Genomic DNA, 15,612 nt, shown 5'->3' on the forward strand with positions numbered 1-15,612 from the left:
CTATTCCCAGCTCTTCCACTGATCTGCTGCAAGTCACTTCCTCTATCTGTGCCTCAGTTTCCCCCACTGTAAAATGGGGATAGTGACACTGCCCTGCCTCAGAGAAGAGCTGAGCTGTGGAAATTCATCAATGCCTGATAGATACATGGAGACTTGGGGCCGGAAGGTGGGCAAATGATTATTATTTTTATTATAAAAGTACCAGATTTTGATGCCTGGTCAAGCTTTGGGCCAGACTCCCAGTGGGTTTAAATGGGCATTTTTCCATCGACTCCAACAGAGCTACACTCATTGAGACCAGCAGAGCAGCTGAGAGACAGGCTCTGCGGGCACTTGTTAAAGATTGTTCAACTATTTAAATCAGATGGATTAATAGCAAAGGGGGAAAAAATCCAACCCATGGGGAGAACAGATCTGATTGGCTCTTTATTACTACACTGAACCTTCTGAGGGGGCGGTGATGAGAATGCAGGCTCCACACCACAGAGACAAAAGGGTACTAGACAATTTGGTATTTTAATGATCAAGGGTCCTTGATGCTACGTGCTAGAGGTTTACACGCCTATTAATTAACGCTAAATTACAGCCTCTCAGAAAGCTTCACTTTCCATTTCGGACTCTTCCTATAAAGTATCCTCCATTAATGTCAAAACCACAGGACATTTTAACTGTCCAATCAATTTTTATTCAGTTCATATTCTCTTTAATTGCGCTAGTCCATCATGAATTCATTCAGCATCTGGGGATGTGCCCTAGCTGCCTCTCTAACCCTTTGAAGCCCCAGTCTGCAGCCATGAAGGGGCAATTAAAGAAAAGTTACCCCTTCCCCAGATGGATTTTTAAACTACTTGTTTAAGGAGATGAAACGGACGGCCCGTTTTCCAGCAGATTGGGTCTTCACACTGTTCTACAACCACTTCATCATCATGCTCTTTTCTGGTGTCTTCCCATCACGTGATCTTCTGCCCTCACTGGCTGGGTTCTTTCAGAGTAACAGAGGAGTGGCACATCCCAAAGTCATTACTTCACATTCCCAGACATCTTTGGGGAAGCCACAGGGCTCTTGGCAGCTCTGAGTATCGGCTGGACAACAGATATTCGCCTGAGCTTTCCGTTCCATTCCTTAAGACACACAGTCTCCTACACGTCCCACCAGGTAACTCCCTGCCTCACTGGATCTATGTCATATGAGACATGACTAATAAATGACCCTGCAGTAAAGTTCTGTTATACAGAGGCACTAGGGGGTAGGACTCTTGGGTTCCACTCCCAGTTCTGACAATGATTTCCTATGTGTCCCGGGGCAAGTCACTTGCAAAATCTGCTCTTGTGCAGAAGAGCCCAGTGTGGATTACTTACAGCCAGGTTAAAGGAGCCTGAACACGCCTTGTACTGGGCAGGGAGCTGGATTTCAGAGGAGATAAGCACCCACAACTGCCACTGATACCAGCTGCGGCTACTCAGGACCGCTCCAGATCAGACCTGTTAACCCCTTGGCTTTGGACTGCCCCATCTGTAGAATGGTGGCAACAACATCCAGGCTCCTGTGGGTACTTAAGAGTTTGTTAAGTGGTTTGATTCATAGATCGCTAGATTGCAAGGCCGGATCATTGGGATCATCTAGTCTGGCCCCAGAACATCCCCAGACTAATCCCTAGAGCAGAGCTTTCAGAAAAACAGCTACTCTTGATTTAAAAACGGACAGTGACGGAGGATCCTCCACGACCCCTGGGTCATTACTCTCACTGTTCAAATTTTCAGCATTACTTTCAGTCTGAATTTGTCTAGTTTCAACTCGCAGCCATTGGATCACGTTAGACCTTCCTCTGCTAGAGTGACGAGCCCATTGTTACTTATTTGTTCCCCAGATAGGTGCTTATAGATGGTAATCAACTCACCCCTCCTCTTTGTTCAGATACATAGACTGAGCTCTTTGAGTCTATCGCTGTAAGGCAGGTTTTCTTATTCTCGTGGCGCTTTTCTGACCCCTTTCCAATTTATCAACCTCCTTCTCGAATTGTGGGCACCAGAACTGGACACAGGGTTCCAGCAGCGGTCGCACCAGTGCTGAACACAGAGGTTAAATAACCTCTCTCCACCCAGCCAACATTCACCTGGTTATGCATCCCAGGATCGCATTAGCTCTTTTGAGCACTCCAGCACACGGAGCTCTTAAGTTTGAGGCTCCTAGGGGTGGCTTCCTCTCCTCTCCCTGCTGGCAAGTACCTCTGAGCGCTGTGCGTTCACTGGCTGCTGCTCCCATCACCATTCATCTGTAGGGAGTAACACCTGTAGGGAGGGTGTTCCCACACGACCCGTCATCTCTAATGTGGGGCTCATGGCAAGAACCCATTCTGCCCCTGCACCGGGCCCGGGGAGCAGCGCTGAACTGGCTAACTCCAAAGGGAAAACATGCTTGGGGCAAGGGAGCTTCCACCCTGTTTCAAGAGACCTTGTTTCCAGACATGAAAGCGCGGCATGAAACCACTGCCTCGGCCATCCCTGCAGCCGCTGCCACGTCCCATCCAACGCTGAGTGAGATCAGACCCAACTGATGTCTCTTGCCAGCTCATTTAATTGTTCTGGACACAGAGATGCAAAGATTTCCCAGAATGCCGGGACACAGGTCCTGCTCTCGGGTTACATGAAGCTGTTTGCAGCAGTAAGTCCCATATGTACGATGGGATGCCATCTGTCCCTTCCCTCTATCGACTTACACTAGTCACACGGCCTCTAGTACTGAGGCTCTGAGCATTTCACAATCTGTTATACGCATTGATCCTCCCCAACCCTCCTGTGAGGCAGGGCAGTGCTGGTCATCCTCATTTTACAGATGGGGGACTGAGGGACTAGTCCAGGGAACTGGACCTGGCCTCGCACTCTAACCACTAGGCCATCCCCACCGTTCGACTCCTTCACAACAATAAACACTTAACTCACATCTAGCGCTATCACTTCGCTATGCAAACGCTCCTTCGCTCGTCCGTGCAACGCCCTGGGGAAGCAGGCCGGCCAGAATGATCCCCATGTCACAGATGGAGAAACTGAGGTACAGAGAAGTAAAGTGACTTCCCTCCTCAGAGTCAGAGCTGGGAAGTGAACCCAGGAGTCCTGGCTCCTAGACCCCTGGAACAACGCTCCACTCTACAGCCAAGAATTATTGCAGCTGCAGATGCTGAAGGTTTCATAGCTGTTTCACCCCTCACCATTTCTTGTATTCAAAAGTCAAATCTAATGTTGAGTTTTGAAAAGGCGTTCGGCAGTGGGCCATGCAGTACATAGCTGTTCTGTGGAGCCGGTCTGCTCCAGTCACCCGCCTGCACTGCAGATATCGAATGACACTCTGTCTCTGCATCTTTGTTCCATCAGGCAGATCGGCAGAGAACTGTGTTTTTAGCACACAGAGAACTTTGCTAGAAGCACAAAACGACTCCTTTCGGTGGGTGACGCTGAATGGTTCCGACACTTTGATGTCACCTGAGAATTCTTGTGCTTCTACTTAAAAAAAACTTTCTTCCAACTTCTGCAGCCACAGACATTGGACTGGAAAAGCCCTGGCATAACCCTGGCTAGTCTCCTCCCACAGATGAGTGCTGGATTGTACCCCCTACAGTCTATTCTCTGTGGCACCAAGAACACCTCTGGAAAAGTAAAATGTGACACGATGTACTTGTCCTGGCCTATGCTAAATACAGCTCTGCTGACGGATCTCTGCATTGAGAGCGTACGTACCAATTCCCAGGGCTCAGGAGTGTCTGGTCTGACGCGATTTTCATTTACAGATTCCAGCAGAATTAATTGGAATGCATCAGGAGTCTTCTGTCCCCATCTCCAGAGAGAACTCACATGAAAGCAGAGAGGCGATTCTGGGTACAGTGCATCCAGAGAGCAAATGTCTCTGCTTTATAGTCAATTCCTATTGACTCAAATTACTCAATTTATCCCCAGGATGTTCCTCTTGATATAAATAGAGATCTCCTCGTTGAACTTCCTGCCAGCCACCGAGGTCAGAAATGGGAATTCAGAGGGACAGCGTCAGTTTGGACTGTGCCTTCTGGTATTGTGGTTTTGCAAGACACTGTTAGATTTTGGGGAACTCAATGCAGTCACAGCCAGAGAGTGCCTCCTGAACACGATCCGCTGTCTCTTTATTATACTGGGTTTTTGCTCTAAGGAGCAAGAGCGCACAGCTCGGCAGGATTTGCTTTGCTCCACAGTAGAACATCTGCTGGGTTCATGAGAGTCTTGTGACCTGCCCAGCATGCAGAGGATTCAGCTTTGCGGTAACAAGCAACTCTCCCTCGACGCTGTTCCAGTGGGGTGGGGGTGACTATTTCAGAACATTTCCTGGGCCGGAGCAGGGCCAGCACATGGGCTTGGGGTCAGAAGGTGCAAGTTCACTGACACGGGTGGAGTTGCTCTCTCCTTGCACCAACTCTGAATATGACCCAGCGTAGCTGGAAATCTGAAATCTAAAGGACGAACAGCTTTTCTTTCTTCCCTTAGCGTATACTTGAGGCTCAGCAGCCAGATGGACTCGCTGAGCTGTCGGCATGGCAGATTAGACGGGAAAGGGAGATAAGGGAACACCAGGCTGACTTCCCCTGGAGCAACGAAGCAATAAATGGAGCTGGAGTCCAGCTGCCCTCCAAGAAAAGGCCTTTGCTGTCATCCTCTGTAAAGCCGCCTGCCTAGATGGGGCCTCTGAACTTTCTGCCCCCCCCCCCCCCCCCCCCCCCCCGTCGGTGCTTCATCCCCCACTTCCTCCGTGTGGCCAAATTCCTCCTTATTCCTGCTGCGACCAGGACCTGCCTCAACTCCTGCAATGCCAGCCTGAGGGCTTCATCAGATGCTGCTCTGCAGCTGGGATGTCTCAGCCACTCCAGGAAGCCAGGCCGGTTCCAAACGTAGGTCCTGTCGCTCCACTCACTTCCTCAACCTCCCCCACGCATGGAGGGAGCGGGGCTGTTTAAGGGCAGCCCAAGGAGGAGGTAACACGGATCCCCCCTGCCTGGCCCAAGGACTATCACATTGGACGCTTCCACACGGAAGCAGCTGAAGTCTGTGACACCTTCTGTCAGGCCCGGAGGAGCAGATTACTCAATAGGGGTCTACGCGCCCTGCAGCGGACACGTCTGGTCCGGGTAAGCAGTAACTGCAGGAGGCATGGAAGCCATCCCATGTGCTGCGGCAGCACTAGGCTGACGCGCCACTTAAATCCCACGTAAGGGCTCGAGCCTGCGAGGTGCTGGGCAGAAAACTGCTCCAAGTTCAGGGTATGCTTAAGAGCTTTGCTGGATCGAGGCCAGAATGCACCGCACCTCCCGGGATCCAGCCTGGAGGATCTCGTAGGCCCTGCGCTGAGTCTCTGCACTGGCATGAACCTGACCCAGAAAAGGGCTGAAAATCACTTTAAATCTGACCCCTGCCCAAGCTGAAGGCTCAGCCTTGCTGAGCCGGGAACCCGGCTGCCGTTTCTGCTGCACTCTCCGGTAGGCCTGCTCCAGAGGCTAGCTCCTTCCTCCCTGGAACAATTTCCTCCTGCTGGATGGCGCAGAAGATTTTCCACCATTCTGTTCTGTAGTGAGTATGGTGCTGGGTCCGGGGGTGTGCTGAGGTCCCTGCAGCCTGGACTCCTCGTTGCACAGAGGAGGGACAAAGCAGGCGGAGAGAGGGCGTGCCCCTGCTAGTCCTGATCCCTGCCTCGGAGAGACCCTCTCCAAAGGGCCAGGGGAGCTGAGTCACTACAGCCCCATCAGCCACAGGTCAGGTGGGAACGACTTTCACCAACTCCCAGCCAGGGCTGGATTTGAACGGGTCCCCCAGTGCTGTAAGATTTCCATTGAGCGCAGACAGCTTTATCACAGGTTCCCACTGTGCTTAGAGCTACTTACGCCCTTCTCCCTCAACCTACTCCTCGCAGGACTCGTGTGAAAACATCTTGGGGTCAGAAGCAGAGCTGATCGTGAGTCCTTGTTTCCCCCTGAGGCTCTGCAGACTTTCAACGAGACCAGGAAAGCCCCTGCACAAATACGCACACACGGCAAATTGCTCAAGAGCTTAGTGTGATCCTATCTCAGCCAGGTGTGGAGCAACTGTCTCTGCTGAGCGAAGGGACCTCGCAGAGGTGAGCCCACCACCAAAGACCTTCCTGCCAGAAGGGCAGTGGAATGTCACCAGCTCATGCTGCAGGCGGAGATGGTGTTTCAAGCAAACACAGGGGAAAGGAATTTTCAAAAGTTTCATTTAAAAACAAAACAACAACATGACAACAGGACACGTGCCTGGGGGAGGTGGGAGGGCCAGCCAAGGAGCATAAGGAACAGACTGGGTCAGTTTAGCTGCTGGCTCTGATTGCTCAGAAAAGGAACATGGGCAAAAATGGCTGTTAATAGCATCAGCAAAACCATCTTCTACTGTAACCTGGCATTCTAGCCCCGGAGAGAGAGGGGCTAAAGCTGGGATTTTAAGGAGTCCATGGGAGTTTGGGGCTTGAATCCCAAAGTTAGTGGGAGTTGGGAGCCTACCCCCCTCCATCTTTGAAAATCTTCCCCTAAATAAGCAGCAATAATCACCTGCACTTCCATAGCATAGAAGTAAAGTAATTTACAAGAGGACGGTCAGTGTCGCCCCCTCTGCCTAGGAGAGGGGGAATGAGGCACAGTGAGGTTCAGAATCCAGTCGTGTTCTCAAAATCAGAGGCCTAAAGGTGCCTAAGTAGCCACACGAGTGCAGCTTCATTTTCAGCTGTGCTGAGCACTCAGAGCTCCCGGGGAAGTGAAGATTTCAGTGAGTAACTTTAATAGGTTACACAGCCCGAAGGAACCACTGTGATGATCTAGTCTGACCTCCTGCATAGCACGGGACAGAGCACAGCCCTGGAGTCATTCCCCTTTTGGCCGACATGTTTGCAAAGTTTGGTCTAACTGACTTGCCCATGTTCACCCAGCAAACCGGGGCAGAGTCCGGAACAGATCTCAGGTCTTCTGTCTCTGTACTCAGCCCGTTAGACCACAACGTTTCCTCTTCAAAGAGGTGATTCACCAAGTCTTTGTATTTCTAACGTCTACTATTCCATCAAGTCAGAGATGTGAAAGACCTACTAGGACAGGTCAAGTCCGTCTCCCAGCAAGTCAGGACAGAGTCTCCAATGGAGGATGCAAAATTGGGATTGGCTCTCTTTCATGCTGTCCTCCAAGCACCATCGACTCACTTTCTCAGCTGCCCTATGGGCGTCCATTCACATGCTGCATCCCCATTGAATCCCATGGGCCATCACTGCAAACACCAGTCCAGATTCTTCCTTACAGCTGGCTGGCAAATTATTCCCCCCCGAAAAGTTTTAATGAAAAAATAATAATAGTTTTTGACAAAAAAATGTGTAATTGAAAATTTTCATATGAAATCCAAAAATTTAAAACCAACCTTGTGCTGGGAGGGTGCGGGGAGAGAAATGTGAAAATCTCCATTTAGTTGAAAAAGCCATTTTCCAATGGAAAAAAGGTTTAAATGGAAATTTTTTGCAACCAGCTACCGGAAGAGGCCCCTGAAATTCCCTGATGGTTAAGGGGCAAAGGAGGAGGAGATTAGAAGCCTGAGACATTATTATATAAGTATCACATAACCGAGGCCAGGGCTCGCCTGCAGATTGACCTTGACATTAGTAAGCTAACAAGAGACATTATGCAATGAGCAAAGCAGGACTGACAACAAAACCTGGATAGATGACAGCTGACGGATTCCTTGTACCCTTAGATGCTCTTTTCTGTGTTTAAACTCATAAAATTACTCTCCAAAGCTACTTTATTGCGATTGATTCTGGGAGCAAAACCCAATTGATTTTGGTCGAAATGAAGCATTTTAAAAACGTCTCTTTATAATAGAGATGAATGGAGCCTTGTGGGATTGATCTCGGCTGCATCCCTGTTTCAAAAGATGTGTGTCTCCTTGGTCAGCGTCAGAGCCCGCCTCCCTCTGCAGCAACGGACCCACTGAGCGCTCTCATCCAGAGTTTTGCAAACGTGCGACCCTTCCGGCTAAGAGTGACACGTGCACAAACTGGCGGGGGCAGTGTCTCGCTCAGAAGACCCCTTTGGCAACCCAGGTGTGACGAAGTGGGCCTGTTCTTAATGTTTCCTCTGAATAGTGTGGGGGTGCCTCAGTTTCCCCTATGCAGTTCTTAAGTATCTAGGTGGTGGGGTAAGGGTGTATGATCATTGCAGAGCCCTAGAGGGCAGGTGTGTGCAGGGATCTGGACCCAGAGAATGGCCGACACCCTGTTTCCTGGCAACTGATGGCCTGGGCCCTTCCCCCCCTGCAAGGTGAGAGCTGAAGGGTTGGAGAACAAAGGAATCAGGTGACCACCTGGCCCGGGAAAGGAACAAAGCCCAGAGGAGGAGGGGCTGGAGGGGTTTTCAGTTTGGGGCTGGCTGGGACATGGAGTGAAGTGCAGACGTGGTTGTCTGGCTCACTGCCCCCCAGAATGGACCCAGCTGAGGGGTCCCGTTCTCTGCACCTGCAAGCTCTGTTTTAGACCATGTTCCTGTCGTCTAATAAACCTTCTGTTTTACTGGCTGGCTGAGAGTCACGTCTGACTGCGAAGTTGGGGTGCAGGACCCTCTGGCTTCCCCAGGAGCACCGCCTGAGCGGACTCGCTGTGGGAAGCGCACGGAGAGGCAGAGGATGCTGAATGCTCCGAGGTCAGACCCAGGAAGGTGGAAGCTGGGTGAGCTGTGTGTCCTGAAGACAGGCTGCTCACAGAAAGGCGACTACCCCAGAGTCCTGACTGACTTCATGGGGAGCAGTTCCAGAGCATCGCCCAGGAACTCCGTGACAACTGGTGGCAGCGGTGGGATGTACTGTACCCCGTGGACGGCGCTTCCTGCAGTAAGTGACTGGGGAGCAGTAACACGCAGGGGGATTGACGAGGACCAGACGTGCTGAAGGCTCAGAGAGGAGCGGTTTCGGGGGGCGGTTAACCCCTGGGAGTGTGTGACCAGCGAGAAGGACTGTGCAGTAATGGGGTCCCCCTGGGGACTGCAGTGAGCAGTCTCAGGGGCGGAGGAGCCTGCAGCTTGGCCCGGGGAGAGAGAAGGACTTTTGCAGTAACAGGGTTCCCCTGGGGATTGCAGCGAGCAGTCCAAGGGGCGGAGGAGTCTGCAGCTCGACCCTGGCAAAGAGGTGGTGACCTTGAGAAGGGCTGGCACACTAGGGGTTCTCCCTGGAAACCGTGGGGAGCTGAGAACACACGGGCCTGTGAGTCCACAACAACTTGGGAAGAGCGGAGTGATGGCCTGTCACCGTCTCCTTAAGAAGGACATTGTAACCCTGTGCAGAAAGAGAGGGTTGACTTTGGAAAGTTCACCAAAGCAGAGTTAATCGTGCAGCTGGAGGAGGATGACCGCTCTAAGGAACAGATTCCTGACCCCAACTGGGGCTATAGCAGGATCTGGGAGCAGCTGGAGTGGGAGCCAGGCATCCCCAAGACTCCTGTCCCTGACCAGACGAGGGTCTTCACGATCGGGTTCCCCATCGGGGGATCGAGACGGACGGGATTGGAGCTGAGTCCGAGAGAGCAAGAGGACCGTGGGAGACAGCGAGAGCCCGAGAAAGAGCTGCAGAAGCAGCAGCAGCATGAACTGGCGGTGGGGGAGCGGAGAGGCCTAGGGGACCTCCCCGGGGTGAGTGGGGATAGACCTCGGGGGGCCAGTTCCGCAGGGAACCTCGAGACTAAATTGCTGCCCCTAGTTAAGGAGGGGGGGTGTGTGGATGCCCACCTCACTGCCTTTGAGCAGGCTGGCGATTTGAACCAGGGGGACCCTGCGGAAAAGCCCCGGTGTCTAGCTCCCTTGCTGGGTCCCAAGGCCACAGACTCCATCAGCCAGATGGGTGGGGAGGTGGACACGCTCCCACTCCTGACCTATATGTCTGTGTGGAGTTTCCTGGGGCCAGGCCCCTCGGACTCCCAGTGGGAGCAGAAGGTGATGGTGAATGGGGAGACATTCCTGGGGTGGCGAGATCCTGGGACAGAGAGAACTGGTGTCAGGCCCCGGGTGGTGCAGCCTCAGATGCTGAGGGGCTGTGTGAGCTGGGTGAGGGTCCCAGGGACGAAGCCCCTCGCCCTGCCTATGGCCCAGATCCCCGTGCAGACCCAGGAGGGGTGGGGCTGGCTGGTCGTTGGGGTGCTCCAGGACACCAGCTGCGAGACCCTGTTGTGGGGTGACTGTGTCTCTTTGGGACAGGATCCAGGCCCTGTTCCTGTAACTGCCAAGGGTTTGAATTTGAATCCAGGGAACCAATCGGCAGAGAGGGAATGGTCAGTGAAAATGCAGATGACCTGGCTGGCAGCAGGGAGGAGCCGCTAGGCTCAGGCTACCTGCCTGCCTGTAACCAGACCCCTGGGGCTGGGTGGGACAGAGAGATGCTCCCTGCCCCCTTGCACACCAGACTGGGGACTCTCGCTGGCTCTGATGCATTGAGGAAAGCAGTGGCCTGCCCCCACTGGGACAGCAAGGGCAGCGCTGAGCACAGTGGGAGCTGAGACCCCAGCTGAGTGGGGGGAGACACAGGCAGGGCAGGGGATCTGTGGGGAGTGGCAAGGTGCTTGGTAAGGGAAGTTTGGATGAGCCTAGGCAGCCTTGTGAGCTGATGGCTGTGTCCAGTCAGCAGGGTGGGAAGGCGAGGAGAGCAGGAAGGTGATGTGATTGTGGAACCTACTGAGGGTGTGGAAACCTGTAGCAAGAAGGAAAAGATTCCTGAACTTGTGTGTGGCAAAGGGAAGGAGAATGCTTCTAACCTTTTATCTAGGAAGTCTGTAAGTTTGCATGAAAGGGGATTGTGTAGGAATCCGCCTGATGGGCCAGAGGTGATTCTGGATGTAAGGGAGACCCAGAAAGAGTCTGTAGTTGCTCAGGAAAGTGTTCCCCTAGAGCAAGCCCTAGGTAAAGAGGGTAAGAGCAGAATTTCTGGGAGGGGGTGAATTGTTGCATAGAAAAGCCCTCGGGAAAGGAATCCTCATTGAGTCTTTGCAAGCAGTTTACTGCCACTGAAGGGTGTGAAAGTGATTTAATCAAGAAAGTTTCAGTTCCTAACAGCCAGAAATTTTCTGTTGTGAATGGATCCACTGACTTTCCTGTTGAAAGATCCAGTGTGGAGAGCTTTGAGAAGGTCTCAGATGGAGTGAAAGCTGTTAAGAAAGGTATACCGTCCTATAACCAAGTGGCTGTGTTTGGCCAGCTTGTTGGGGAGACAAGGTTGTTGGGAAAGGGATGTCTCCATGCTAGTTCTGTAAGTGAACAGTATGTGGCCCAGGTCAAGATGGGGGCCCTTAACCAAGAGAGCCCGAATTGCAGCCCTCCAGACTGGAGCTCTGGGAGAAAACCCAATCCCAGTTTGACCCCCTGGGGTTTTGGGGTGGCCAAAGGGCATGGGCTGCAGAAACCTTCCCACATGCAGCCTGCTAGTGCTATCGACCACCCCCGACCTAAGGGAGGGCGTGAAACTGGAAGGGCCTGGTGTAACTCCTACCAAGGAACGGGAGAGATGCTGGGGCATCCATGGGAACATTGGTGGCTTCAAACTTCCCCAGGTCACCGGGTAAAGTGACCCCGCTCAGTTCGATCTCGAAGGGGGGAGAGATGTGACGAAGTGGGCCTGTTCTTAATGTTTCCTCTGAATAGTGTGGGGGTGCCTCAGTTTCCCCTATGCAGTTCTTAAGTATCTAGGTGGTGGGGTAAGGGTGTATGATCATTGCAGAGCCCTAGAGGGCAGGTGTGTGCAGGGATCTGGACCCAGAGAATGGCCGACACCCTGTTTCCTGGCAACTGATGGCCTGGGCCCTTCCCCCCCTGCAAGGTGAGAGCTGAAGGGTTGGAGAACAAAGGAATCAGGTGACCACCTGGCCCGGGAAAGGAACAAAGCCCAGAGGAGGAGGGGCTGGAGGGGTTTTCAGTTTGGGGCTGGCTGGGACATGGAGTGAAGTGCAGACGTGGTTGTCTGGCTCACTGCCCCCCAGAATGGACCCAGCTGAGGGGTCCCGTTCTCTGCACCTGCAAGCTCTGTTTTAGACCATGTTCCTGTCGTCTAATAAACCTTCTGTTTTACTGGCTGGCTGAGAGTCACGTCTGACTGCGAAGTTGGGGTGCAGGACCCTCTGGCTTCCCCAGGAGCACCGCCTGAGCGGACTCGCTGTGGGAAGCGCACGGAGAGGCAGAGGATGCTGAATGCTCCGAGGTCAGACCCAGGAAGGTGGAAGCTGGGTGAGCTGTGTGTCCTGAAGACAGGCTGCTCACAGAAAGGCGACTACCCCAGAGTCCTGACTGACTTCATGGGGAGCAGTTCCAGAGCATCGCCCAGGAACTCCGTGACACCAGGAAATTAGCGGACTGGTGCGGAGAGCGGTGAACCTGTGATTGGTAGCGAACAGAACAATAAGGGCTCTGCACGAGAAGGGATTTACAGGACGATGGGATTAATGAGAACAAGGCAGCCTGGCTCAGTGGGTAGGGCACTGAGTTGGGACACAGGAGATCTGGGTTCTGTCCCCTGCTCTGCCATTAATGTGCTCTGTGACCGTGAACAAGTCATGCTGCCTGTTGCCCTTTCTGGGACCCATTCAATACCATCTGGCACAGAACTTTGCCAGTCACGGGTAAAGGCAAACGGGCACCTTCGGTCTGGGCACCCAGGTATCTGATTCAGCCAAGTGTGTATTCATGTGGGGGTCAGGCTTTCACAAGGGTCCAGCTCCCATTGCTCTTGGCAGGAGCTGCTGGACTGTCAATCTGGCCCAAACTGTGGGAGTTTAGTGCTTCTGAAAACAGCGGGTGCCCAGAGGCCAAACCCTGCCGGGAAGGGAGCCCAGCTCCCTCCAAAGCCAGATTCCCAGCATCTCCCAGGAGTGATGCCCTGAGTCCATCTGTGCTCGCCTAGAGCGACTGGCATCATGGCCCAACGAAAAGTTATTCCCTGGCCAAAGTGCTCCTTTTCACCAAACCCTCATTTTTGGAATATTCCTTCCCCACTCCCTGAACATGGGAAGCACTTGACGGGGTTACGTTGTGAGCAGGGACGGGTTGTCTGTCCTTGCTGGCATCCCGCCCCCCCCTGCACCCGTGGGTTGCTGTGTTTCAGATGCGGAAGCATGGATCTCCCCCATTCCAGCCTGAAAGGTCTTTGAGCCCCGCAATAACTCACCGTGTTGAAGTTGGGGAACAGGTTGAGCGGGGACGTCCCATTGAGTCTAAAGGTCAGGAAGTGCTTGATGTCCAGTGGCGGGTGTAGGGGTCGCCCAGGAATAGACAGCGATGCTAGGAGGGGGCTGCTGTGCCCAGATGGTCCTATACAGCGAGGGAAGGAGACAAAACGTTGAGATTTTTCTTAATTAAATCACCTGGAAAAGGGCAAATGCAGACTCTGAAACTTTGAATTAAAATGGTGTTTTGGCGTTTTGTTTTAAATACATGAAATTACATGATACTGACATGAAGAGGGAATTTTTGTGCCTTGAATTGGTTCAAAGTGTCCCACAGGGAAACGGAAACATTTCAAACCACGGTCTTTTTGTTTTAAGTTTCTCATGTTAAAATCCCAGTTTTCCCACCTAGCTCTAGTAACCTTCACAATGCCCACCGAGAAATCCTGGGGCCTCTCCCCTCCAAGGGGATTCTGAGTAGGCACAGGGGAGTGCTCTCGCAGACCCTATGCAGGCTGGGGCCTCTGATTGTAGGCTGCTTGGGGCGGGGGCCTGGACTTCTTTTGAGTCTTATCCAACTCCGAGCACACGGACACTTAAAACTCTAGAGCCAACACGGTAAGAAAAGCAATGGAGATGCAGAGGCAGTAGCTAGACTCGCGAGTCACAGAGGAGGAGGGAGGTATATGTCCCCTGGCTAGGAGGTTATGCTAAGATTGTCAAAGGAGTTTGACTTCCAGTGGGTTTTGAATGCCTCATCTGAGCTTTAGGCACTGGGGAACAGCCTCAGTTCTCCTCCGCCACTAGCTAGGGTTAGAAATACAGCTGATGGTGTGCGCCTGCTGCCTCTCCCCACCAGCCCTCCCTGATGGGTTATTAGCGTCCATAATAGAAACAGCCACATCCCGAGCCCCACGAACCAGCTCCCCAGGCTGCTGCATGCCCTCCCCAGCAAATTAACGGTGAGCACTGGTGTGTGATCTAAAAATAATCTAAAGTAAATAAAATTTTTTTTGTAGGAACTGGGGAAAACCGAATAGGTTCTAAGCAGCCAGAGGCTCTTCTGGAACCTGAGAGGAACTGGATTTCAATAACCAGATCTGAGCTGAAAGACGAATGTCACATGGCATCAAAATCAAAGTCACTGCCCCTCACCCATTGAATCTGCTTTTCCTCCCTTTGCTTCGCCTGCTACTTTCGTTCCTTTTCAGCAGCTGTAAGGCGGAGGTTCTGAGTGCGGCTTAAGGCACAGTGCACGGGACCTCCCCATGCCACCCTGGTGGGAGGCTTTGCTGTGAATACAGCTGGAGCAGGGCTGGTAATTCCACTTACTCCTTGTGTGGCTGCTCAGCCCAGAGAGCACCTGGGTTTGAGCACAAAAGGGGAAGGGGCATGAAGACTTTAAGGAGCCCGGATTTCCAAACTCTGTGCAGATGAGCTAAGGGAACTGACCCCAGGAGTTATGGACAACTGATGTAACAGAGCCGCTGGGCCTGAGCCTCAGTGCCGTGGCTGCTGTGCTGGGGGCATGGGCTGAGATGACGTCTTCCCGCCCTCTGCCCTGGCTGCTGTAAGTCAGAGCAGTGTCAGGGCTGCTCTAACATCGCTCTGCTTCCCTGGAGGCCCGATAACAGCGATCACACAGTTCTCTCCTGCCACGTCCCTGAGCTGCGCCCTAGGCCAGCGGTGGGGAGCAGGGCAGATGTACAGCCCTGATGCCACCAGGGGAGCCCCCCTGTGCAGAGATGATTCTCAGGCCCCCCCTTTTCAAGGTCCCTTCAAACACCCTAGCTGCTCTGGCAGCAAAGAGGGGTCACATCGTTAGCCAGGATCCGGCTCCCTGATGCCAAGGGGTGAGGCAGGCAGGGCTCGGTCAAAGCAACCTGGGAACTTCACTCTCCTAAACACACAGGGGGCCCCTCCAGGCTCAGTGCTGGGGAGTCCCTTGGGCAAAGCGTTCCCCGCAGGGTGTGGAGCCAGGCCAAGGCACCCCGCCCCACATACACCCCCCACCTATGGGGCTGTGTGGGGAGCCCTTTGCACCTTGGACAGGATCCCTGCTCTGGTCCCACATGGTCCAGTGTGGGAGAGGAGGAGGTTGGCAGAGACACATTCAAGTGAGTTCAGGGGCCCTCGGTGAAGGGGCTGAGGCCTCCGTTCCAGGCTATCAGCTGGAAGAGCCGCTGCAGAGAGGCTGCAGGGGAGCCCCCCAAGACTGCACAGCCAGTCTGGACACGGCAGGAGAGGATGCCACCCTCCAAGCTGGGCAGGGATGCCCATTCAGCCCTATTCTGAACATCTGCACAGGCTCCTGGGAGTGCTGGCTCTTTGGGTGGAGCTTATTTTGTGGGCAGAGCTTGGAAGAACACTGTCGCTCTCCCCATTCGACCCCTGGGTGGGGATTAGGAAGAAATTTCCCC

The 15,612-nt window shown here is 53.2% G+C and overlaps 1 protein-coding gene across 6 annotated transcripts in view; it reads right to left on the bottom strand.

The window, feature by feature from the left end:
• LOC125626683 (zinc finger protein 385C) overlaps positions 1-15,612 on the bottom strand; it is a 203,778-nt gene that overhangs the window by 28,005 nt on the left and 160,161 nt on the right. For all 6 annotated transcript variants that reach the window (XM_048829998.2, XM_048829996.2, XM_048829994.2 and 3 more), the window contains one exon: positions 13,195-13,337. In XM_048829998.2, the coding sequence (XP_048685955.1) occupies positions 13,195-13,337 (143 nt within the window). The remainder of the gene's footprint in view (positions 1-13,194; positions 13,338-15,612) is intronic.

The sequence above is a fragment of the Caretta caretta genome, chromosome 27 (genome assembly GCF_965140235.1).
Source record: "Caretta caretta isolate rCarCar2 chromosome 27, rCarCar1.hap1, whole genome shotgun sequence".
NCBI classification, from domain to species: Eukaryota; Metazoa; Chordata; order Testudines; family Cheloniidae; genus Caretta; species Caretta caretta.